Here is a 26,312-nt window from a genome sequence, read left to right on the forward strand (position 1 = left end):
ACAGCACTCAGCACCCACCTCCTGAACATCTCTGCAAGACAGACACATTTTGCTTTTTCATCTTTCCAATGACAGGGTAAGACTTTTTACTTATTTTGATTATTACCTTTACACCAACAGTATGTGTACTCGAAAGCTGCATGGGTTGGGACACCAGTCACTGACACAACTGCCCCACTCCAATTCAGTCTAGCTAGAAAAAATGTACTTCTTGAAATAAAAAAGCTTTGTTCCCAAGTATGATCTTCCAATGGTCTTTAAATGATTTCATCATCCTGCACGGTAGGAAGTAGACTTCACATCACAGAGAAGTTTAGTCTAATTATTTCTGTATTACACGTGTGGCAAAACTGCAGTACCAAGTGATAAAGTGACTTTCCCACAGTCATCAGCAGGGAAATATTAGAGATGCAATTATATCTCCAGTCTGTTATTGCACAGTAAAAAGGAGAACCCCCAGAATTTTCCTTTAATTTTTATTTCTGTTGGGACCAGTTCTGGCCTATAGAATTCTCTATACAGTCTTCCTCTGAGTATAGTCTTTTCTAAGGCAGACAGTTGGAGTGTGGGACAAAATTATTATCTTGCCTGGGTAACAAAATAACCCACTATGGCCCCAGGAATTATGAAACTGCGAGGACAAAAATCACATAAACAGATATTTCAAGAAAGCCTAACTGTACACTAATGCAGTCCAATTCTCTGAAACTTCAGGGCCTTGGGCTACTGACTGTTTTGCCAGTTGCTGTATGCAGTCATAATACAACTCCAGTCAACACGGTCAGAAGGGGCAAAGCAACAGCTGCTATGAGGATCAGTGGAAATGTGCACTAATGCAAAAAGAATCATTAATTGTTACTCAGAGAGCTGCATTTTCTGGAGGTAAGCACGCTGTTGAGAACAGCTGCTTTCTTGTTCTGACAAATCCAGTACCCAGATTTTACACGAAAGCCTGATTGTACATAGGCCAGACAGCTGGCCCTACTGATTTCATTATCTTTACTCAGTTATTATCAAACTAAACTCACAGTTGTTAATATTGGCACAGATGTACACGCACATAAACAAGTGCTCTTTCCCATTTCAGTAAAATACTTTTTGACCATTAAACTGAGAGAAATTTTCAAAATGTTTCTTTACAATGACATAAATGTATCTCTTTTTAAAAAATTATTATTATTTTATCTTTTAGCAACTTTAATGAATGTTAAATCAAATTTACCTTTGGATTTCCATGCAGGTGTATTTGCGCACTTTGAAAATCTGGTTCAAAAACTGCAGCTATTCTTCAGGATATTTGTTGGTGTTCTGAAGGGATATGACTGGTAATATGCTGCCAGAACTCTGAATTTCCAGCTGTTCAACTGCATTAAAATAAGATATAAATATATAAATATAAGTAAAATAACTATTTTATGAAAATATGTACCACAGTTGAATAGTCATGAGTAGAAAGGGAAATAGCACATACACTGGCAAAAGAGGTGACCCATGTCACTCAGTGTACTCTAGAGCTGAGTGTGCATGAATTTCAGCATGAGTTCTGTTACTGGGACTATATGTTCTACCAAAATATATTTATTTGTTTTAATGCATTTTCACTGTGATATCAATTGAATATGGAGGCATTCTTTGGTTGTCTTTTAATTTAAATATTTGTCTCTAAAGCCTTGAATTTAAACATTAGCCTCCCATGTAGTCAGAGCACTGTTTTCAAAAGTAACCATCCCTGCTGTCTATCCTACACTTCTGAAGGAGGATACTTTTCCTCCAGCACTGGTGAAGAAGTAAACATGCTGAGTCCTCAGTTATTTTCAGCCTATTTTAGTGGATCTATAGAGGGTATCTCTACATGCCTTAATTTCCTTGAATATACCTTTAGAACTCTTTAGGTCATTGTCCAGTTCTTACGATGTCTGCACACAAGGTATGGCCCTCTTTGTCTGAACAAGGTATGTTGATTTAAACAGAGTTTTTCCTGAACACTAGATTATAGGCCTTCAGACTATATACAAAGAGAATTCCAAGAAAGGAAGTAACTCTGTACTGTTTTGGGAGCGGGAAAAGCCTGTGGAACTCAGGCAAGATGGAAATCCAGATAACCCAATAGCCAGTTTTAGTCTTATCTTAGAATATTGTGAGTTAAAATGGGGAAAAACATATCCATGCCAGGGTTGCTTTATATGAAACATATAAACATGCAATTGAACAGATCTTACTCATTGATAAGTGTGGCAGCCCTTAGCCTGAGGAGTTATTTTCTCCCTCTCATTCACATTGACTGCTGTACATTTGATAAAAGAGGAAGAATGTTAATAGCAAGAACTGAAAGTAACATCCAATGCCTCACATATGCCAAACAGCCCATGTGATAGGGGTGGAAGTACTGTTTCAGTAAATCATTTTCCGAAGAATTGGAACTGTCATCTTTAGGACTCTTGAGAAAAGAAATTATCAAAAGTAGGCAATTCAAATCTTTCAACAATGCTCTAATCCATAGGAGCTTAAAAGATGGGACTCTTCCTCCACTTCCATCCAAGTAATGCTCAAAAGGAGAGCAGTTCCAGAAGGAAAGAGCTGAGTTCCAAGGCAACAATTGCCTCTGATAGGTGAGGCTCACGAGCAGCTATAGGTTTCATGGTTCAAGATCAGCAGCATTTTGTTCCGGTCCAAGCTGATCCATGCAAGCTCTAGTGAAATGCAGACTGTACACACTGCTCAGATGTCTCCTTGAGGTGGTGCTTCTGTCTCAGTATCGGGCACTGCTGCTCTCAGCTCTTCAGCACCTTGTGGAACTCCACAACTGTAACTGCCGACAACACCATTGAAAGATCTGGAATTCAGTAACTGCCTTTGTGCCTCCAAATTTAAAATCTGTAACGCTGCATTATCTCCTTGAAGAACAGAGACTCACTAGAGCTTATTATGCTACCAAAACTTGGAAACATACTTGCCATCAAGTTTTTATATATAAACAGTTACACATAACATGTCTGTTATGTAAGAGACACAAAAAGAGCTAACACACACACACAGCAGCTTTCAGGCCCTCTCCTTAACAATACTGCGGCACAACAGGAGCTTCGCACAGCTTGGGCTGTGTTTTGGTTTTAGTTCCTGGAATCTGACCAGCATGTAAGAAAGATTGTGTTGATCCTTCCAGTTATTTCCTTTTTCTGGAGCTCACTTCCTGCTGTCATGCCTTGGGATTTCCTCCAGCCTTATCAAACGCAGCCCAGTGTTACTTGCTGTGTAGGTTATGTGGTCAGTTACCTGACTGAGTGACCAAGACTGCTTTCAAGTTGGCAATATTAACTCATCGCTACAAGACAACACACTGTAAAGCTGCTTCCTAACAGCCCACGTCGAAGCTCTCCCTTCTGGGGCACCCAAAAACCATGATGAGGGACGTTGAAATAAACAGTTTAATGAAAAATCATTAAAGCTAGAGACTAGTTGCTTGCTCACCGACACTACGCTACGGTACCGAAGGTACTTCGAATTGTCCCGTGGTACGTAGTGCTTCTTGCAGCTGTCTGTACGGGTTATCCAAACTAGACTGTTCAAGTAGCAGCGCATTCTGATCGGCTGCTCACAAGTTCTGGACCACTTCCCATCGTCACGCTCTACGCGCCTCACTTTTTTCATGAAGGCGAGCACGATTTGATTTACAAAGCCTAGGGCTCAAGAAACGGAACGAGCGGGCGGCAGCAACTCCCGAAGCACACGCAGCACGGTACCGGCCCACAGCTCTCCCTCAGGCGCGCACCGCCGCCCTCACGGCGGGAAGCGCCGCGCGCAGGGGCCCGGCCTGGCCCCTCCCTCGGCGGCGCGAGGCGATCGCCGCCGTCACTTCGGCAGCCGATCCGGGCCCTGCGCCTGACGCCGCGGCCGCGGCCAATCGGTGGCTGCGTCGGGCCCCGGTACCGCCCCCCGGCGGATCCCCACAGGGACGGGCCGGAGCGGCGGCTGCCGCTGCGGGTGTCCGGGCTGAGTCAGCGCCCCGCCGCCCCCGCCGAAGATGAATATCATGGACTTTAACATGAAGAAGCTGGCGGCCGACGCGGGCACTTTTCTCAGCCGCGCCGTGCAGGTACGGCCGCTCCCGAGGGGGCGCGCGCTACGACCGAGCTTCATCGCGGCGGCCCCGGCTGTTGGGAAGCGGGCGAGGCCGCGGGCCGGTCCTTAAGGCCGGTCCTTAGGGCCGCCGTCCGTCGGCCCGGCGCGGGGCGTTGGCCGGGGATCGCGGTTCCGGGCTGGGCCGACGGCTGGGCGTGCCGCGGGAGTGCCGGGCCCGGCCGCGCTGCTTGGGGGCCAGGGGTGCGCCGCGCCTCGGGCTGCTCCGTGACCCCGCGCCCCACTGCGCTCGGTCGTCTGTCTGTCTGGATACGGGCATTTTTCCGCGGCCCGTTGCACAACAGTCGGGTTCGGCGGGCGGGGCAGCGCAAGGTCAGCGTAGGCTGAGAGGGGAGGGGAGGGGGCGGCCGGGCTGGGCAGCGGCAGCTGGGGGAGATGGGGCTGGAGCAGAACAAAGGTGTGACTGCCGTGGAGTAAGCCGGTGTCTTCACTGGCTGCTCTGAATGCATCCTGCTGGCCGATCGGTGAAACTTGAGCTCTGACGTGACACGTGCGAGCATCTGTCTGCTTTAATTTTCGTTTAGCTTCGCTGTCGCTTTTAGGCTCGTTCGATAGCCCGTTGTTTCTCGGTCTGTCTTCTCCTTTCTTTATGCTAAGGGCACTATAACTGGCTTCTGTTCCTTCGCTGTTGTCTTGAGCTGTAATCCTCTTTCTTTACATAATCAAACCTGAACAGATTTCCTGTAGGGAGGTGGATATGTAGGATATCCAAACTGAGCGCAGTAATTCACAGTAGTTTCTCCTGCTCTTTCCTTGAGTCAGGTTTGGAATGTGATTAAAGTGGCTGTGTGCTCAGATCAGGCGGACTGTTGGCCTGTATCTAAATATCCAAGCAGAGCCAGCGATCAGTGGTACAGCAGAGCACTGAAGATGCAAACTCATCAGAAAACATTGTTGCTCAAGCTTAAATTACCTTAAAGCGGTAATTATGGCTTTTGTACATGTTGGAGGTCTTTCCACACACTTTTTTTTTTTTTTTTTTTCCTGACTTCTTTTGGGGCTGCATGTTTCCCAGACCATCTCTTCCTCTCCAGCTTTAACTTTTCTTGCAAGGCAAAGGGGAAAAAAAGGAGATGCAGTTCACCCTTCATTGTAAGATCCCTGGTAGGATCTTGTGACTTTTTTTTCTTTTATCTTGACTTTTTACATGTAAATACTTAATTGTATTAAATGTAACGGAGGCTTTCCATCATACTTTAAAGGTGGTATAAAGTGTGGTTTACTCCAGTATGCTCTGCGTTGCTGGTTTACATCTGAATAGCTCCATTGATAGGCTTCTTCATCTGAACTGAAACCAAGGGGAATGTGGAAGTAATAGTAATCTGCTCTACCGACTGCTACCTCCTCCTAAAATAAGATGTTTAAGGAGAAGAGTTGTTGCATATGTATGTATGCCATTGTATACAAAACAGTACTATTTCCTCCATCGTGACCTGGGCACGTTCAAGCAACGTGTGGAAACAGGTGGGAAATCAGAGGGGCAGCACTGATGTATTTTATTGATGCTGGAAACCATACTTCTATCAAACTGTTATTTGCCATGCTGCTCTATATTTTTAATCTTTTTTCTTCTAAGTGGGTACATGAAGTGTAACATGGACTAAGCAGTCTCCACACTATGAGGAAGAGTTCTGGAAATACTAATTAGAAAGGTCATTTCATAAACGAATACAATTTTATGTAATTAGGCAAAAATCAAAGCCATTTTTATTGTATGATAATGAATCTTAAGAAGCTTTTGAGAGCTACTTGCAGTACGTAATACTGTTTTAAAGAGCCTTTTAAGAAATAGCAGTAGCAGGTCCATCAATAAATTCTGTGCCTCCCTATACTGCAATTGAACTTTCTTGCAAAGGTGCCTTTCTTTCTTAGTAGAGCCTCAAATAACTGCAGTATTTATCTAGCCTTCAGATGTGTGTGCTATCAAAGTTGTTTTTGTTCTATGTGGAAATTAAACTTGGGCAATCAGTTTTATTTGCATTGTATTCTTGCTTTCTATTGTAAGTTTAAGTATTTCAATGAGGAGCTTGTTAAGAATGAATTTTGATAGTTAGAATGCTTTGTTGCTCTTACGTTCTTGATCAGTAAGCTCATTAAGGATGTAGTTCTTAAGTTCTTCTGAATATGCCTGACTTTGAACAGGCTGTGAAGGGATGAGGTCATCTTGACGAACCAGTGCTCTGAAGAGAGGCAGGCCAAACCCTTAGCTCCAGCTTTGTTTCGTTTCCTGACAGAAAACACTCATCTTCTGTCTTTCCTGGAGACCTGGGAATGAGGTTGAAACTGGTTATGGATTAATAAGCATTGGCATGAATTTAATAGCAAGTGAAATTAATAGTCTTCTCTATTTATTTAGCTAATTAGAGTTACATTGTGTTTCACTGTCAAAGAAAACTGCTTGGAGAAGAATTTAAGAGGTCAACTTACTGTTCCTGTAAAGCTTAACAGGATCAGCTGTATCTAAACAGATCCTGAAGCATGGATCTGTCCTGTTCTAAAATGCAGTCCCTCCTTCCCCCAAACATGTATTCCAAATCTTCCCAGGATAGCCTATTTTAGCTTTTAATCCTTGCTTTAAGAGCAATATAGAGTGTCTGATATCTAGTTCTAATTTAAATCATTGTGTTGAAGTTGGAGCCCACTATTTTTTGTCCTGTTTGCTACAAACAGGACAACATTCTTTAAATACATTAAAGGAAGCTGCTGTAAGAATCTGTCATATCTGCGGTTTTCCCTAGGGGTAAAGGGACAACCTTAATTACAAAACATGCAAGGCTGAAGTAATCTTTCGGTTGCTTTGTTACCTCTGGACTCTTTCCTTCAGACTCGTGTTCCCAGGAGCACGATGCAAAATTGCACAAAATGCTTCGAGTAAGAGCTCCAGGTAGCAAGAAGAGCAGGTAGAGCAGAGGATTTCTTCAAAATGTTGTAAATCATCCTGGTCTTGATGTGATTAATACCCTTCTCCCCTTTTTTGCTGGTAGTGAGGGTGGGTTGTTGAACTTACAGATTTAACCTTCGGTTTTCTTAATGATGTCTGGATAACTTTGTGTGAAAGTAATATGAGCGAGCAGTTGCCATTCTGGACTTGCACTTGGAAACTAGTTTTATGAACTGAGTATTTCCAACCTGTCTGACTAACTACAGTTCACAGAAGAAAAGCTTGGTCAAGCAGAGAAGACTGAACTGGATGCTCACCTGGAGAACCTTCTCAGCAAAGCAGAGTGCACTAAGCAGTGGACGGAGAAAATAATGAAGCAAACAGAAGTGTTGTTGCAGCCAAATCCAAGTAAGGAGTCATTCAGTTTTTTTGTTTGCAACATTTTAATTAATAGGCTTGCCAGTGTAACTGTTAGTGGTATAGGTATTGCCTAAACTATAACTAAATTCAGCAGTTTTCAATGTTGAAGGATTTTGAACGTTTTGAAGAGCCATTGGGCATCAGAGGCACTGTTCCATTTGCTTGCTTTCAGTTCTGTGAGCCTTCAAGTGCAGAAATATGTAAATGAGCGTAATTAAATTGCAGCAGTGGTTCCATACTCTTGATTGCTTTTGGAGTTGTTTCCTATTTAGTTGAATTTCTAGCTCTAATTCCAGAAATCCTTGGTGGCTGTAAGAACTCTAAAATTTTTCTTGTGGATTCAGTGGCTTGAGGAACTTTGTTAATCTATTTCATTATGCTAAATTTCCTGTGCAATGCAAGTCATTCTGAAGCTGGCAAGATGAGCTGAAATGTTTGTCTCTTACTATTTCTTTACTGAATAATTGCTTTTCCTAGATGCTGAATGTTTAATTTGTAGCGTTCTATAAGCTACAAATGGTGACTTTTATTTGTTTTTCAGAAGTGCACTATGAGACTCTTAGAATGAAGACTTAGAACTAAACTTTTGAAAACCCCACTGTATAAGGAAGGTTAAAAGTTTAATTTTTCACTTTGGAAGACAGCTGTAAGGAATATTTGAAATAAGCATGACATATAAAATACAGATAGCTTTGAAGAACAACATCTTCATCCTAACGGTGTTCACTTAATGTTGAGCTTGTATGTCTGGAATTTAAAACTGTTTTATTCCTTTTCTATTTGTAAGTTGTGTTTTGAGTGACAGTTCTTTGAAATGCTTGTGTTTTTCAGATGCTAGGATAGAAGAATTTTTCTATGAGAAACTGGACCGGAAAGCACCAAGTCGTATGAATAATCCAGAGTTGTTAGGCCAGTATATGATTGATGCTGGTAATGAATTTGGCCCAGGAACAGCATACGGTAAGTGAAAGCAATGAATGCAGGGGCGAAAAAATTGCACATATGCTTTTACACTGGGGGGGAAAAATGTGCTATTCGTCTCTTTTTAGGCAAAACACTTCAAAGACTTTTTTTTAATCAGTTTGAGGTGACTTGCTCTGTGACTTTGTGTGTTAGGAGATCAATGATGGTGTTTCACTTCTAATTAAAAAAAAAAAAAAAGAACAGAACTTAACGTTGGAATACTGCCCATCTTTGTGGAAGGATGACTTTCTGGAATCATAATTCTGGAATCTAATTTCCTAGTTAGACATAAAGACAGCACATCTGACGACACTTAATGTTATCTAGAATTAAATTCTTTACTAAGAACCTCCTCTAACTTCCCGGTATTCCTGCTTTTCATTTTATGTGTATATGCATATGGCAGAATGTTTGTATAGGTGACTGCTGAGCATGATCTAAGCTTTGTTCTCCAGCAGAATTCTGTAACTACGACAAGAGAACTAAGTGGTGGGATATAATGTTTTCACGCTATGTTCAGTTAAAAGATCTAATGTTAGTGTTCTCTACGACCCTGGAAGTTGCTGAAAATAGATGTAGCTGTTAATTTAATCTTACTGACTGCAATACATGTGTGTGCTTAAGTCCGCAATGAAAGTCGAGCAGCTAGCTGACCTTAGTTACTTTCTTTAAAATTGCAGTTGGAGGGGAAATCTGTTCTAGGAAGAATGATTTAGATCTGGAAACAATGGGGTTCCTTTGGAAAGGAGGGAAAGAGTATTTAAAAAAATGTTTTGTAGAAGATATAAGGATACAAAATTGATAATGGCAGGCTTTATACTTTTTACTTTCAGTATGTTTTTATGCTTTTATCTGTGACCCCTTTCTGATCATGAGATTCAAGATTCTTTAACATTGCATAGATTTTTGCTTACAGGCACACGGTCCTTTGTGTTGCAGTTGCTGTAACATCTGTAGTTCAGGGCAGTTGCAGGAACTTTTAGCATAAAGATAGACTTGCATTTTGTGGTGTCATGAAATTGATTTGTCTGTAGACCTGGTGAGTGCCTTTTCTAATTCAGCCTTGTGTGTTTGTTGAAACATATTAATGAGCACTGTGCATTCTTGATGCACTAGCCTGGGCTTCAATGCCTAACCTGTAACCACATTTCCAAGTATTGTTCAGTCAGTAGACAAAACCTATGTGCATGTTTAGGAACTGGTGTTGATCTTAGGGATAAAGGTGGAGGAAGTATTTTCCAGTAGCTAAGTGGACTTTTCCTTGCTCTTGAATACTTGTGACTAATTACTTAAAAATATTATATAAAGGGAGGAGGTTGTTTAAATCAATGTAAGTAGGTACAATATCCAGGCCTAAAATAAGTGTGGACAACCAAGTTGCTGTAGTTATTGCAACTTCTACAGTGCTGTATCTATACTCATTGAAATCTGGCCTTCGCCTGTGATTTTTGATATAAAACAAGAATTAGTTTTATTAGGTAATAACATATTTTGGAAGTCCCTGCTATGGCACTGGATTATCTTTCAAAACTGTTGGCCTTGACTCATGTGCCTGTAGTAACTTGTCTTGACAGCTACCTGTCTAAATTGCTATGAAATCATCATATTTTCTCATTTTCAGGAAATGCGCTCATTAAATGTGGAGAAACACAAAAACAAATTGGAACAGCAGACAGAGAACTAATTCAAACGTCAGCTATAAACTTTCTCACTCCCCTAAGAAACTTTATTGAAGGAGACTATAAAACTATCACTGTAAGTTGAAGTGTGCATTCCTCAGCATTTCAAAATAATTGAAAAAGCAGATCTCTGGAATTGTAGAAAACTGAGCAGTATTGCTTTTGGAAACTGATTTGGAAAAGGTCAGATGAATTTGTAACCTTAACGTATCCTTCTTCCTTTGGACCGTTCAAAATAATTCTGCAATCTTACCTTTTCTTAAACTATATTAAATTATATTAAATATTAAAGGTATGTATCTGAAGTGTAAAATGTGTAAGGGTAATTAGGAACTAATTCTGCTTCTTTGTTCAACTGAAGAACGCATTTTATGTATGATCATGAGGAGAGGAGGCAGGAAAACAAGTAGACAGGATTTTGCTTTTGAATTGTATGTTTTCTCATGAGCTAACCTACATGGCTTTCAGAAAGAACGCAAACTATTACAGAATAAAAGACTGGATTTGGATGCTGCAAAAACCAGATTGAAGAAGGCAAAAGTTGCTGAAGCTCGAGCTGCAGTAAGTAATGTTTTTAAAATCATCTGTAACTTTCAGACTTGTTATACTTATGTATTCATAGGTCTGATTGTTTCCTCTCTGCTATCCTGGGAGATTTCATATTTAGTGTAGTAAGGGTTATGCACACAGATGTTGAAGAAATAGAGGCAGTTTCAGTATGTAGGGAGAATGCGCGTACTGTGCAAGATGAAGAGGCAGGAGCAGGATTCTGACTTTTGCTGGTGTTTCTGAATGGATCATTGTCTTAAAAGATATCAGATTTGTTATCTATGAGGCTGAGCTTGACAGATAAAGCACCTCATATCCTTGGGGTGGTGATCCCTTTCTTTTTTTTTTTTTTTAAAAAAAAAAAAGCAACAAAAAAAGGTAAAACAAAAACAACCAAGCAAACAAAAATACCCTTTATCTCCCTGACAGTTTTGCCTGTCTGTCAGTCTTCTACCTCATGTCTGCTGTTCCTGTGAATTTAAACTGTTGATATATCTTTCAGGTCAATGCATGCATTTCTTCCTGTATCATGTTATTCTGATGCAAAAAAAGTTGTTTTTCTACTTGTCACGCTTTCTTAATTTGTGACATTACCAGCAAAGTGTGGAGAAGTGTTGTTAATTTATTGTGTTATGGCAGGAAGTATACACTGTACTTTTAAAATATGTGTACAATGGGGAAGCTTTTCTTGAAGGAATTGAGCTTAATAGTAAAAGGAATGTTCTGTACTCAGGTTTGTTAGTTCATCTGTGGTATAATCATCCAGAGCCATGTGCTTGGATGAAGCTATTGACAGTTGCTACTGCTGCTATTACTTGACTGGTCTTAAATATCCCAATAGCATGTAGTTCAGTTCTGCTTGTAAGTTACCTTATGGTGGTAGAACATGAAACTCCAGGCTTCTTGCATCACTATCTTGCCTACACTTGAACTTTAGTTATGTTTTAATAGCAGTAAGCATGTCTAAAAAGAATTGAATTTTAGGATTCCTAGAGAAGTTAAAAAAAAAAAATCTCAATTTTTATCCTGCAGTACAGAAATGGAGAGTAATATGGATGTAGTTGTTATGCAAATAGTTCACCTTCTGCTAACTCGTTCTGTTTATGAAGGAAGATGTCTGGCAAACAATGCTGAACTGATAATATAGGAAAAAGTATCGAATCAAATTTGTTTCACCACCTTACTTGACAGGATGGAGCAAGGTGATTTAATTAGGACCTACAATTAAATACTTTTTTTCTTGCTGTAAAAGTATTATTTTCAACTGAACTAGCTTAGATCGGTATTTAAAAGAGCTGAATAAAACTGTTTAGATTTCTATGATCAGTTCACAATCTTGTTTAGCTTAAACTTGTAGGATTTGTGCCAACAAACTGTTCACCTGCTGTATTCAGTGTTGTAACTTGCTTTTGTCTTTTATCTATGCACTTAAGCAACTAAACACTTCTCAGCCTGAAGAGAATAACATTATGGTAAATGTCTCTTACGTGCTCAACTTGCTGCATGTAAAATGGCTGAAGGTTTGTTGGCCTCCTGTGTTCATTCATTTCTGTCAATTGGTTCCTCTTGCTATCCTTTCAATTTGGCCTTGCTTCAGGTTTGATATTAAGAAAAAATTCTTTTCCAAAGGAGTACTGGAGCAGGCTGCCCAGGGAAGTGGTGGAGTTCTCATCCCTGGAGCTGTTAAAAAAGAAAAAAAAGAAAGTGCAGATGTGATACTGAGGGATGTGGGTTAGTGGGCGTGGTGGTGATGGGTTGATGGTTGATCTAGATGATCTTAGAGGTCTTTTTCAACCTTAGTGATTCTATGATTTCCATTCCAAATGGATATGTATCTCACGTTGCATATGAAAAGTGTACTCAATACACTCACAGCAGCACAGCATCGGGTGGTGTTTTCATCACCTATCTGGAAGTATACAGTATTAAATTCATGCTCACATGAATTCATTGTAAATTTAGCCTGCAAAGGAATTCAATTTTTATTCCTTGTCAAAGTTCATCTGTTGAAGGGAAAGGAATTATTGTTTTCCTATTGTTTTTATGTGGATGGGAGAAAGTAATGTAAAACAGCTAGAAATATGTGGAAACTATTTGTTTTCTTCAAGACGTGTTTTACAAACAGTTGAAATGGATTAAAATCACAAATGAAGGGCTTAACTCAGAATATGTCTTATCCCAAAGCTGTGGTAGGGACTCATTAGTGCAGCTGTTCTAGCATCATTGTTGTGCTAAATGGAATAGGGGGTTAATTTTTGTTTGACGTAATTGGCCATATGCTCTGCTGGGTGAAACACAGGCTGGAGTTGTGGTCAGGGGAGTTAAATCCAGTTGGCAGCCTATCCTGAGCAGTGTCCACCAGGGCTCAGTACTGGGGCCACGCCTGTGCAGTATCTTTATCAGTGACCTTGATGAGGGGATTGAGTGCAACCTCAGTAAGTTTGGAAATGACATCAAGCTGGGAGGAAGTGTTGATCTGCCAGAGGGTAGAAAGGCACAACAGTGAGACCTGCATAGATTGGATCAATGGGCCAAAGTAAACTCTAGAGTTTCAATGGGGCCATGTGTCAGATCCTGTGTTTTGGTCATAACAACCCCAGGAAACCCGACAGGCTTGGGGAGGAGTGTCTGGAAAGCTGCCTGATGGAAAGGGACCTTGGTGTACTGATGGACAGACAGCTGAATATGAGCCAGCAGTGTGCCCAGGTGACCAAGAAGACCAATGGCATCCTGGCTTGTATCAGGAATGGTGTGGTGATCAGGACTAGGGAAGTCATCCTGCCCCTGTACTCTGCACTAGTGAAACCTCACCTTGAGCACTGTGTTCAGTTTTGGGCACCTCAATACAGAAAGGACACTGAGGTCCAAAGAAGGGCAACAAGGTTTGTGAAGGGCTTGGAGAACATGTCCTGTGAGGAGTGACTGAAGGAGCTGGGGCTGTTTAGTCTGGGGAAGAGGAGGCTGAGGGGAGACCTTATTGTTCTCTTCAAATATCTGAAAGGTGCTTACAGCGAGAGCGGGGTTGGTCTCTTCTCACTGGTGACAGGTGACAGGACGAGGGGAAATGGCCTCAAGTTACACCAGGGGAGGTATAGCTTGGATATCAGGAAAAGCTTCTTTACAGAAAGGGTTCTTAAGCTGGAATGGGCTCCCCAGGGAGGTGGTTGAATCACCATCCCTGGATGTGTTTAAAAACCGTTTGGGTGTGGTGTTCAGGGAGATGATTTAGCAGAGGGCTGTTAGAGTTCGGTAGTATTGTGAGGTTGCAGGTGGACTTGATGATCTTTAAGGTCTTTTCCAACCTGGGTTATTCTGTGATTCTGTGACATAAACCATGCTGTTTGGGTTGTCATGATTTGATCTGGATCTGTATAGCACAGTGGGTCTCATTGCAGTATGTATGTATGTTTCTCAGTTGTGGTCAGATAAAAGGGTGAATGAGGTTGTTTCAGCTAGCTTCTGTGACCTTTATGCATGCTTCTTCTTACAAAGTCCTGATTGTGTCATCTTCTTTAACTGTGGAAATGTGAAGGTTAAAGGAGAATTGCATTGCAAGAGAAAATTGGGGCAGCAAGCTGAAGTAATTAAGTTCTAGAGTAAATTCCCTCTGGTTCTATGACTTTGCTGTGCTATGTGCTCCTACTTTTAATTCTCAATTTGAGAGTAATTTAATTTCAATGAAAATTTTTGTGAAATAAAAGAAAAAAAAACAATGGACATAGCAAGAGAAATCATTAATTTGTCTTTCTCAGTCTTTAATGTGAGTCTTTAAAATGAGAATAGTTTTCCATAGCTTCCAGTTTCTAACATGTGAACATAACCTAACTTCACCCATAAAGTAACTCAGTTTGATTTGTATCACTTCCTAATCTTAAATTTTAGCTTGTAGTAATATCTTACAAGAATCTGTTTGAAGCAGAACAGTTCTACATGTCATTCTTTCCCATGTGTGAACTTAGGGATTTATTTCATTGATGTAGTTTTGTCCTTACTCCACTGTCTATGGAGGGCTTTAAGCAAGTGATTTATTCATAGAATTTCTCAAATCTCTGAAGTTCTGAAACAAGGAAATAGTTAAAAGGCAAAGTTAAGTTGCATCTTCTAATAAAGTAACACCAGTCTAAGTTTGCATGTTTTTTCTCTGCTCTTTTAATGCTGACTAGATATGGGCTGAGGAAGTGACAAAAGTAAGTAAACAATTTAGAAACTGCAGAATTCTGCAACAATAACTTGTGTTGATATAATGTAATAAAGGATATTGCATATTGCTGACTTGAGTACTGATACATAATGTAATAAAGGATATTGCATATTGCTGACTTGAGTACTGATAGTGTCTCATGCTGCTTCAGAACACTTGGGGTCCCTTCAGGGCCTTTCAAATTCCAGTGCTGATACAAAGCCCAAAGCTCACTGTATAGTCAGCTATTTTGGCTGGCTATCACTTAGTATCATATGACTGTCATGTGACAAGATGCAATAGAAAAAGAAAAAATGAAAACTACAGGGCTTGTCTTTTAACTTGCTGGGTTTTTTTCTTTTTTGTTTCTTCCTAATAAGCTTCCTTGAAAATTTTTGGGAAGGTAGAGCTCTAGTAATCTAGCCTGTTTGAAAGACACCTTTATGCTAGGTACATGAGTTTTGCAAGGAGTTTCTGTGATGTCTGATGTAGTTAATTGGAAAGAGAGGAGGCTTTTTGCTCAACATGCTGAGGCTATAGAGTGATTTCGAACATTTAGAGGTGCTTATCTGTTGGACTGGAGAGGAAACAAGGAGGCCTTGCTGTATTGGATCGTATGAATATATTCACTCACTGTTTTATTTAGTCTGTCTTATAAAACAGCGTTAGGAAAGTGATTTTATTTCCTCTGCTCTTGGAAAGTGTTATCCCTCTATTACTGCATTACACAGTATTTCTAAATGTTCACGTAATCTTCTGTGGCATTTTGGGAGATCATGGATTTCTGAATGTTAACATTCAGAAACCAAGTTTACATTCTGAATTTGAGGACCAAGTAATTATTTTGAGTGTCCTTCAGTGGGAGGTACTCAGTGAATGCTTCTAATGCATGTAAAAGTAAAATGTGACTACATCTAAGGACCACAGGGAAGTATGTATTTTCAGCTCTTCCTTGCTGATTGATTCCTGCGTTGTCCAATGAAAATAACATCAAGCATATGAACTGAGCCTTGTGAACTAGAAATACAGGGGGGAATAAGTTGTCCTTCACTCCACTGCTGTGCTAGGAGAGTCTGTGGTACAAATGCTGTTATGCCACTTAATGCTTGCTTTGTTACTGAGAGAGGTGGGTTAATAATGCTGGCAGAAGGATATTTCTTTTGTATACATTTTATCTATGTGTTAAGTGTCTAATGATAAAGCTGCTTGTTGTGTAGATAGGACTCCAGCATTTCTGAACCCCCCAAAAAACCAACTATTCTTGTGTAGAAAAGATCTGTAAAGAAAAGCACAGGATTCAAACAATGAAATGTTATTAAATGTGTTTGAATGACTGGCGCTGAGTAAAATGGGATTGCCACAGTCCAAAGGTGCAATATTGCACAGTACAAATATCTAACATGCATCTTTGTTTCTAGTCTGAACAGGAAGTACGAATTACCCAAAGTGAATTTGACCGTCAAGCAGAGATTACCAGACTTCTCCTGGAAGGTATCAGCAGCACACATGTGAGTATCCAGAAGGGGGAAAAATTAGTTAAAATCAGGGCAGTTCCTAAAGGCAAACAAAAAGCTACAGTAATCTATGTGGGAACTTCAGGCTACTTGCTTTCATGTAATGTCTTAAATGTATCTGTTGGAAGATTTATTTTTTTTAGCTGTTCTTTAGTGCCCATTGAATTAACTTTGTTTTCTCGTTAACCTTGATCTCTGGTGTTTTCATTGTTACCATTCAACATAATTTTCGATTTATCTGATCAACTGATTATTGAAATCACAAAAATGTGCTAAAATAATCTGTTGTGGAAACAGTATAGATAAATGCAAGATTCTTGTACTGCAGTTACTTTTGATGCTCACATACATTGATTTGGGGCACTTTATTCTATTTACCTGGTAAATCCAGGCATAGTGCTTATGTGGGATGAATACTTATGTACTGATGTTAGCCTTGCCAACCTGCTTAATAGGCCAGTGTTTGTAATGCAGTGTGAAGTTCTTGCAAGCTAAAACTTAAATATGTACTACTTGGTAGGCACATCATCTCCGCTGTCTGAATGACTTTGTTGAAGCTCAGATGACGTATTATGCACAATGTTACAAGTATATGTTGGATCTCCAGAAGCAACTGGGAAGGTAGTAACACTGTTTAAAACATTCTTCTCTGAAGTTCAAGTGTTTATCAGTGGTAGGAAAGCTTAATGCTGATAAAGCAATGATAAAAACAGGGGTGTGCTGTTCTAAGAAAATACCTAGTTTTACTGTTCTGAGGTTTCAACATTTTTAAAGTAAGGGAAGAAACAGTCTGACATGAATTTCATGTTTGTAAGCCTTTGTGACTGGGGTGATGTAGGAAGGTCTACATGCTTCCTTTTCATACAGGTTTTCCTATTCAAATTCTTCTCTACTTGTCGGAATCTTAAGGCTATTGCAGACTTGTTATTTAGATGAGCACAGACACTGAAGAGTTGTCTTCATTTAATAGTGAGGTAAACTGGAAGGTTTCCTTAACTATTAAAATTTACTGTAGCGGCTGTACTAAATAACTGTCTCTGATGCTTTTGTTTTCCAAGAAGAGGAAGTAGAAACAGATGTGTTTTTGTCCTTTTTCTGACTTGCTGCTTCCTGTGGTGCTTGGTCTCCTTGTGATTCTCGGTTTGTTTAAATAGATAGCTTAAAGACTCACAGAAAGTCTTTGAAACTGTTTGTTTTGTTTTTTTTAACGCTACATCTTTAAAGCTACATTACATTGAAAAAATCATACAACTTCAAAAATTGGTAGCACACAAATATCATTAGGTAGGTTTGCACAAGTGTCAGTACTACTCAATCTTTGCTGTTTACTGATGTCCAAATGCAAAAATTCTAATTTAAGCATGGAGGCAAATGACTTTTCATGTGGAACTGATTCAACTAGAGATCTTTGTTTTGTTTTCCCCACAGCTTTCCGTCTACTTTTCTCTCCAACAATAATCAGTCTTCTTCAGCTCCTGTGCAAAGTGTTTCTACTCCCTCAGTCTTGGTCTCAGCTTCTGCTTCATTGCCTTCAGTAAGCAATTCTGTAGTTACTTCAGGCATCAGTGAACTGAAATCGTCAAGTGGCAGCAGGAAAGCTAGAGTTCTGTATGACTACGATGCTGCAAATAGCAGCGAGTTGTCATTACTTGCAGATGAGGTAAGTTTTTGAAGTACTTTGATAATTTAAGTGTAAACTCCGAATAGTTGTGACTGGCCAGTTGAGATGAACTACATAGATCTCTCAGTGTAGCACATCTATTAATTAAGTCTTAATAGAGCTCTGAGAAGTCAGCATCTTTACTTGTATACTGTAATGATGAGAGTTGATATTTGTTGTGCCTGCTTAGCTTGCAAGAACATTTGCTGGACAATCAAGGTATGATTATACTGTCTTCCTTCTACCATTCTTCCAAAACTATTATCAATACAACTGGTCTTTCAAACATGAAGTGTTGCAGTTTGATAAGAAAATGAAAGCACAACCACTTCTGTTTTGGCAGTGGCAGCGGTGCTGTGCTTGTTCCTTTTTGATTCAGATTAACTCTTAATAATTCAAAGTTAGAGAGCCTATCCTTTGCAAGTGAAGTTGTATAAAATGAAGCTGGGTGCTGGAGCAGTATTCCACCCAGTAATGTTACTGTATAACATACACCAAAGAATTCAGGTTTCTTAAAAATGTGCATCTTTTAAATATTTCTGTATGACTTTATTTTCATCTAGGCTGTGATTTAGATGGAAGCTGTGGCTTAAGATTCTTTTAAGATGCAGCCCATCAACACCATCTTTTTTTCTATCATATACTTGAAGATTCCCCCCCCCCCCCCCCCAAAAAAAAGTAGTAACTAGTATAATAAAAAAAGAAAGACCTAGACAAAGGATGAGATATTTTAAATATTTTGCCATATTTACTTTTCCATGGACCAATGAAAAAATAATGAGCATTAGATTATGTTCCGTGGATGTTTTTCTTACCTTGGTTGATTTTGATTCGAAGACTTTGTAAATTACAAGAAAGTAGACTTCTAATTTGTTTTCCAGGCACTGACAAGATTATTATCATGTATTTATGTTTTTTTTGTTTGTTTGTTTTAGGTGATAACAGTTTACAGCATCCCTGGCATGGATTCAGATTGGCTGATGGGTGAAAGGGGAAATCAGAAAGGCAAAGTGCCTATTACTTACTTAGAACTGCTAAACTGAATTGTTGCCCTGAATAAAGACTGTCAGTTATGGTGGCACCGTATTTATATACAATTAACGTTATATAAGCAGGTTTAAGTGTCTTCCATGTTTCTTTCTTGAGGGACAAATACCAGCCATTACAAACTGGCTTCTCTGCCAGTGTGGTTGCATGGTGAATATTCTATTCAATCTTAATGTTTGAAGCTTTTACTTCATGTGCCAAGAATGTTTCCTACAGATTTGTTTCTACTGAAGTTTTCACTAATACAAGCTTCTACTTTTGAGTAATCTAGATTGAAAGCAGGACATACTGTTTTCTACTGAAGTTTTTCATTAATGGCAAAGCTTTTCTTCATATAAAATAAACTTATTGTGAACTGATGCAAGTGTAATGCACTTTTTTTTTTGAGTACTCAAAATCTAACATGAAACATAAATTGATAAGGTTTTGTTCCTGGTATGTGCAGAGTACAGACGTGCTGAGGCATACATATATGGTTATCTATTGGATAACTCGTGCATTTAATCTGAATTAAATTCTGAACAGTGTAAACAGATGTCCTTTCTCTGTTGGAAACTTGAGGCAAACTGCAAGTATGTTGAGATTCTAAGCTTTGTATAGGCAGACTGTCACAAATTAGTTTCCTGTGTTCCAACACTTTAAATTTGCTTTGTATTTCTACTCCTTAATTGCCTTCCAGAAAGACTAATTTGCACTGGGGAGTAACTACCAAGACACTTGCAACTGCAAATCCACCTTTATATTAAATCAAGCACTGCATTTTTGCTAACAAAGTACATGCTCTCCCTGCATGAAGAGTCCTGTAGATAAAAACACATTTGTTGAGATTATAGGTTTTAATGAAAATCTACATTCACAGTTCTTATGCCACCATTTCTTGTCATGTTTAAATTGGATTCAAGTAGTGTTACATTTCTGTTTTGCAAGAGGGCCTCCTGTAAATATGTGGGAAGAAAACAAAGTGCTGTGAACCTACAAATGGCCGTAATGAAGGTAGGATTATTTGCAAGTAACGTAACTTTTTCCTACAGAACAAGGGGGAATGATTTCAAGGTCATAAAGGGTAGATTTAGCACTCCCAAAACTCAATGCTATTTTCTTGGAAATTTTCATAGGAAAATTTGTACTGGACTTTTGGTTTTTTTTGTCTGACCTAACAGTTTTTGTAACAAGGATGACAGTAACTGAAATCAGCTTTGGGTCTTTAATTTCTTTGGTTAACTCCCTGTGTTTAGGTGTGGTTTTCATTTCTGCTCTGATTAGTGCTTTGGCGTGTGTTCTTGGTTTCATTTTTATATGGGGATTGTTTTTGTTTTGTTTTAGAAGTTTCAAAGACTTAACACAACCAGTTTCCTTGCTGTAGAACTTTTTTTAACCAATTTCCAATAATTGCTGAAAGACAGATGTTAAGACAGTATCTTGAAAATAACCAAATTAGTAGTGTATTTTGAAATGGTGGTAACCAAAGTTTGAGTATTTAACAATTTGATTTGTTAGAATAATTTTCCTTCTTTTTTCTATAGATACGTTGTACTAAATATGAAAATGCCTTGAATTTATTGTATCCTTTTCCGACTGTTGGTATGAAAATGACCAATAAGGTTTTCAGAAAGCTCCCCCCAAAAGAAACTCAGATCCATGGAGGTAAATATGCAGCTCAAGAAGGTAGAAATTGCTAATTCCTAAAGGTTGCAATGTTGGAAGAAAGCCTGAGCACTGCCAGGTGAAATTTTTATGTAGTAGTGAAGAACAAGTTGGCACATGCACCAGTCAGCAAGATAAGTGAATGCCAAGTATTTCTCCAGTGCTGTTTCAATGCAAAAATGTTCCTGTAGCACAGTATGTAATCTTCTGTATGCATACAGATCTATTGGTCAAACCTAGAGAAAAATTATGTTTGGAGCTCAGTTTTGCTGCACTTTAAAGGACTCCTGTCAGCTTTGGTGAGGCTGAACTGGTCTAGTAGCTTACTAGTCTAATTTGATGCTTGTGGCATCGTAGCCAGGGATACATGTGGTGATTTCTGAAAGCAAATTTTGAAGGACTGGCCTCACCTGTGTTCAGTACAGTAGAGGTATAGGGACTCTGATTTAAAAAGAGCTGGCGTGGGCTTTCTGAGTGATAGAACATACAGCGAGTATCTTACAACTCCAAAAATCTAAGAACAAATGCATGAGTACTAACAAGTACTGTAAGTTGTGTCTTTACTGTGGAAATGAGTTGTCTGGGACTTTAAAATCAAAATGATTACTCGCTGTAAAGAATTTTACTATTACTATCCACGCAATAACTTCAGTAGAGTATTGAGTAGAATAGCAGAACTGTGTTTTGTCCTGCATTGAAAGTTAAGAGGTCTTAAAAAGTGACATGGTGAAATTGGGCTGAGGTTTAATCCAGGTACTGCAATGTGTGGGATTGTTTGGGAGCAGCACCAAACTGTTCTGTCCTTTTTTTTTTTTTTTTTTTTTTTTTTTTTTTTTTTTTCATTAAAAACAAAAACACAAGAATTTGCCATTTCATGTTGTACACAAACAAGTACTTGACTGCCTGGGAATATGTCAAAAGTTTATGAAATGATGGATCTGCTCCATTCAAGAGCCATCAGTACTTCACTTGTACTTCTGGCAGGAGTCGCTTTAGTATTTTTTGTGTTTCCAGACAGGGCCACAAAGTACTTCATTATAGGAGAGGGAGTTTCATTTCCCCAGAACTGGAAAGTGACACACTTAAATGAAGATACCGAAGCCCCATGAAACTCTGCACTGCAACCTGGTACATTTTAATCTATCTTTCACATTTCCTGAAATGTCTCTACCTAGCCACACAACTTCTCTTAGACCAAAAGGGTTTCATGTCTGATCAGTAGTTGGTGATACTACACTTTGTGGCTTCCCATATCTTGATTCAGCAAGGTCATACAGGATCAGGCAGGTATTTGGTCTCAGACACACACAAAAAACTTATGGGGAAAAACAATGTGGTTATCAAAGCTCCATCAGCCATAAACTAAGGCCTAGTCTTCATTTCTTGTAATCTATCAACTCTCATAGGATTTTTTGTTAATAATGTTTGTCTGTATGTGAGAGGAGGAAAAGTTTGTCATTGCCTTTCTAGCTCAGGTTACAAGTGTTGTCTAAACAATGAGTGCCAAATTGGACTTCCTTATTTTCACTGGACTACCAAGTGTGTATATTTTAGAGTGAATCTCTGCTGAGTTTTGGGACAAGGCAGTACATTGCCAGCTTATTAGTTTCACTTACCTATATTAATTTCTGTTTGGTGAAAATGCAAACATTTCCATCAAGCTGACAGATACAAACCTCCATCATTTTCTCAGTGAGTGCCCTTACCCTTGTTCAGTGATACAGAGCATTTATTGTGGCATCTGGCAGTAAGAAACCCCTCCAAACAAACTTCATAGCTTGGTAAGCTCTATATCTTCGTGGAGGGAATGGCAAGAAAATATGCCATGGATGGAAACACTAAATGACTGTATGAATGTAATGCCTTTTATAAATAGGTTTCTGCCACAAGCGAATAATAGCAAACATATTAGCTGGAGTTGCTTGCATCCAGTTAATAATTGTAATGCTAAAAAAACTTTCTCCTCCTGACAGCATGGAATTGTTTTATAAATTTTTAAAAATGTATAATAGGTGTTTGACATGAACAATTAAGGGAAACTATTTAGAATTGCAAAATGAATTAAAACTTAAAAACGTCTTTATGTGATTATAGGTAGAAGCAGAGCTATTGGAATAATGAGCTAAAAAATTGCTTATTGGAAAGGAGAAATGTTAAAAAGTTGCCTTTCCTGAAAAGAATTCTCCAGTTACATTTCTGAGTTAAATTGCTTTCAATTTTTGATGTTCAGCAGTGACTCTGATGTGTGCCAGAAGCCTCACATTTAAGATTTCTTTTATATTACAAACTTTTGAAATTCTGAAAATTCCTTTTGGGAGACTTTAGGGATTTGCATTTTACACACCTGTGGGAAAGCCCACTGATGTGTCATTTCATGCTTCCCACATTCTTTTATACATCATCCAGTGAAAATAGCACTGGAATCTCCATTAAAAATACTAAGCATCCAGGAGAATTTCTAGATATACATACATATACATACACACACACACACACACACACACACACACACACACACACACACACATATATATATATATATATATATATATATATATATTAACAATTCCTCTGTAGGAGCAGAGATTAATGACTTTCAGTCTGTCAGCTCCGTTTTGCTTCTTTTACAAAGGTGAGCAGCACTGTTTTTGTTTACTTGGGAGAAATTGCAGCAGAGAAAGAGAAATGAGGAATGATTCATCCAGGTTCTCCTAGTTAAGTGGTTATTGCGCCTTGCTGTTTCCTAATGGCTTGTACCTTATTCGTGTGAAGGTTGGCTCAGAGGTGTGATCTCAAGGAATGTGTCCTTGTGCAGTGTTAACAAACCAACAAGTACTTTGAGTAAAAAAAAAAAAAAAAAATTAACAAAAACCAAACAAGCAGAAAAACACCTCAGAACTTCACATTGAGTTCTTTCTCCTTCATTGTCTTCAGAGGAACCACTGACTTTTTTTTCATTTCCCCAGCCTCTCCTTTGGCTCTGGTGGTTTGGTTGGACAGCCTGTTACAATAAACTTGTTCAACAGCCGTGAGAAGCTCCAGCAGCCAGTCGAGGAACAGTAGTATATAGGGTCCAAGGTGGATACAGCACACACATTTGACCTGTGCTGATAGAATGCTGATTGTTCAATCTTAATATATAGTTTTACTGTGTTTTTTTTTTTCTCCTTTTTATTGAATTATATAAAGCTTTCTAGCTTTTGTAGATCTGCCAATGTTTAATATTGATACTTCTAGAGATAGGAATGCCTCTCTCCAAAGCAGTAGATGGTGACAATTGTACCGAGTGAAGATCTACGACTTGCTGTGGCTGCCCTAAGGCTTCCATAGTTTGCATTGGCTGAGCTCACACAGGTGGTAGCTCTTGAGTTTGCTTCTGTGAAGGACAGGAACCAAAGGGTGAGTTCTGCGCCTACCAGAGCTTTCTGTTGCTGCACTGCCACAGCCTGGAGGTTCTCTGCTCTATTTGCCACAGGAGATGGCATCTTGGACACACAGATCCTTCCTCCCACTAGCTTACCGGACAGGCTCAAAAACGGCAAGAAGGTAAGAGGCTGGTGGGCTATGTGTTTTGAGAAACGAATGATTAGAAAACCAAAATCCAAATCCCACCTGATGGTGTCCATTGGAAACCCTGTGGTGCTGGTTCCCATTCAGCCTGGGTTGGTAAGCAGCACATGTTTGCCGATGCACCTAAATGTTTGGAGGAATGTGTGATAACAAGGGAGGCACGTCCAGCTTATAGCTCTTAATAACTGTGTTTTCTGAAAGTCTGTGGATGGTGCACATTTGTTATTAGCTTGGCATGCTTAAAGATAAGTATGGTGTAGCTAAATTTGGCTGGGAACGGCAGGGCAAAAATAAAGAGGTTTTAAAATGAAGGGAGTCTGCCTAAATGTGAGCTCATGGGTATGGTGCAATGGGACACAGGGAATGGTGGCTTAGTCTTTTGAAAGCATTGTGAAGTTTGAGCTTTGGTGCCAGTTGGATGTTGAGCAGATGGGCAGGTATTTATATTCAATTTGTCTGGACAATTTAGTCACAGGAGGTGACCATAGACAGTACAGGAGGTGCTTATAGATATTTGCTCTTCCGAGACCAGATATCTCCAGATGTTCTTCCTATTCCAGCAGCCCCTCTGTGTACTGCTTCCCTGGCCATGGAGCAGCAGAGCCTGCAGCATTAGCTTCTCTGTTCCACTGAGCTGCTGTCGGCTTATTCAAAATCCTGTGTATTTTGAATGTAACCCTTATTTGCTCTAGTTTAAAAATAATAATAAAAATGCTGATGTCTCTGTTCTTTACACTTGCAAGTTATAACAGAATTCTGAGTGGAATGGGTGAGTGTGTCTTCTTATTTGCTGCTGGGGTTGTAGGGAAGTCGTGGTTTGTCACGTTGTAGCTGTGCTCGGCCAGACTGAGGAGGGGCAGGAAGCTGGCAGCACTACAAGTCGCAGCCTGCAGCTGGGTTCTGGTGGCACTGAGTGAATGCAGAGGCTCTGGATGGCTCACCGCTCGCCACAGACAGATGTCTGCCTGTTCTCAGGGCTTCTCCTCAGTGAAGGTCAGAGCTTTCCAGAAACTGGGCCAGGTAGGCTAAAATGCGGGAGGGAGAAACCAAGTCACTGAGTGCTTAGTGAGAAAGGTAGAGTGAAATTTATCTTGATTGTCTGTTCTATGCTTATTCTCCTGCCCCCCTAATCTGTGTTTTTTTGATGGAATTTAAAGCATGCTCAATGACTACAGTCTAGTAACAGGTTTGAGAGATGCTTTTTCTTGAAATTACATAAATCTACGACAGCTGAAAGTGGACTTTTGTCTCTGCCCATGTTTCAGAGCTAAATGCTTTAGTCAGTAATTTGGGCCATTGTTCCACTAAAATGACTCTGCGTTTAATACTGGGTTAAAAAAAAACTGGGCTGTACCAAAATGTGAATTGCACTCCTAGCCAGAACTTGGCCCCAAGTGTGAAAAAATGCCATGGAATTTGTGAACCACCGCACTGGTCCATATATTTTGAATGAGGTGCTGTCCCACAGGTCTCACTTTGAAGTTAGGGTGGCTCCTTTGTAACCTAGTTAAATCTGACCCTAAATGGTCATTATCAAGAGAATATCAACCAGTGTCTTTTACAGGATGGAACACTTGCAGATAATGGCATTAAACACACTGAGGGATGCATCTCGACCTGCTTCTATGGAAAAATTTGAAGCTGCTCTAGTTAATCATTTTGGAGACTTCTGCACTGTAAATCCATTATCCGATTATTTCTATAAATCAAATGCCAGCACAGGCTCTTCTGAGGGTTACTATTATACAGAAATGAGCAAATATATTTGTAGATGAATCTCTGGTTTTACAGCAAGATTGATCTACTCCCTCCCATTCCATCCAGCATGATTTATAGTGGAACTTCACCAGAGTAACATCTTGGGAAGAATACTGAGAGCTATGAAACTCTCATAGTGTTCTGTGACTCACTGCAGTGATTGCTTTCCTGCTACTGATGAGTAAATCACACATTTAAAACAAAGACGAAGCTGAACTTTCACAGTCTCTGGTGTTTGATTCTGCTGGCTTGTTTTTTAACCCATAATTCTGTGTGTGTGTATTTTGTCTTGTACATGAACACACAACTA

At 39.5% G+C, this 26,312-nt stretch overlaps 1 protein-coding gene across 3 annotated transcripts; it reads left to right on the forward strand.

Annotated features, from left to right (window-relative positions):
- The first annotated feature begins 3,918 nt into the window (after nucleotides 1–3,918).
- Nucleotides 3,919–19,389, forward strand: SH3GLB1 (SH3 domain containing GRB2 like, endophilin B1). Of its 3 annotated transcripts, none has more exons than XM_048943940.1 (11): nucleotides 3,919–4,093; nucleotides 7,285–7,426; nucleotides 8,270–8,398; nucleotides 10,023–10,156; nucleotides 10,549–10,641; nucleotides 12,063–12,149; nucleotides 14,793–14,816; nucleotides 16,228–16,317; nucleotides 16,844–16,944; nucleotides 17,752–17,983; nucleotides 18,919–19,389. In XM_048943940.1, the coding sequence occupies exons 1-11, from the start codon at nucleotides 4,022–4,024 to the stop codon at nucleotides 19,024–19,026; spliced, it is 1,212 nt and encodes a 403-aa protein (XP_048799897.1). In that variant the 5' UTR covers nucleotides 3,919–4,021; the 3' UTR covers nucleotides 19,027–19,389. The 3 variants fall into 3 exon arrangements, with proteins under 3 accessions (XP_048799897.1, XP_048799898.1, XP_048799899.1); XM_048943941.1 differs by having other exon boundaries at nucleotides 12,063–12,101; XM_048943942.1 differs by lacking the exons at nucleotides 12,063–12,149; nucleotides 14,793–14,816.
- Nucleotides 19,390–26,312: the final 6,923 nt, after the last annotated feature.

Source organism: Lagopus muta, chromosome 5 (genome assembly GCF_023343835.1).
Source record: "Lagopus muta isolate bLagMut1 chromosome 5, bLagMut1 primary, whole genome shotgun sequence".
Classification (NCBI taxonomy): Eukaryota; Metazoa; Chordata; class Aves; order Galliformes; family Phasianidae; genus Lagopus; species Lagopus muta.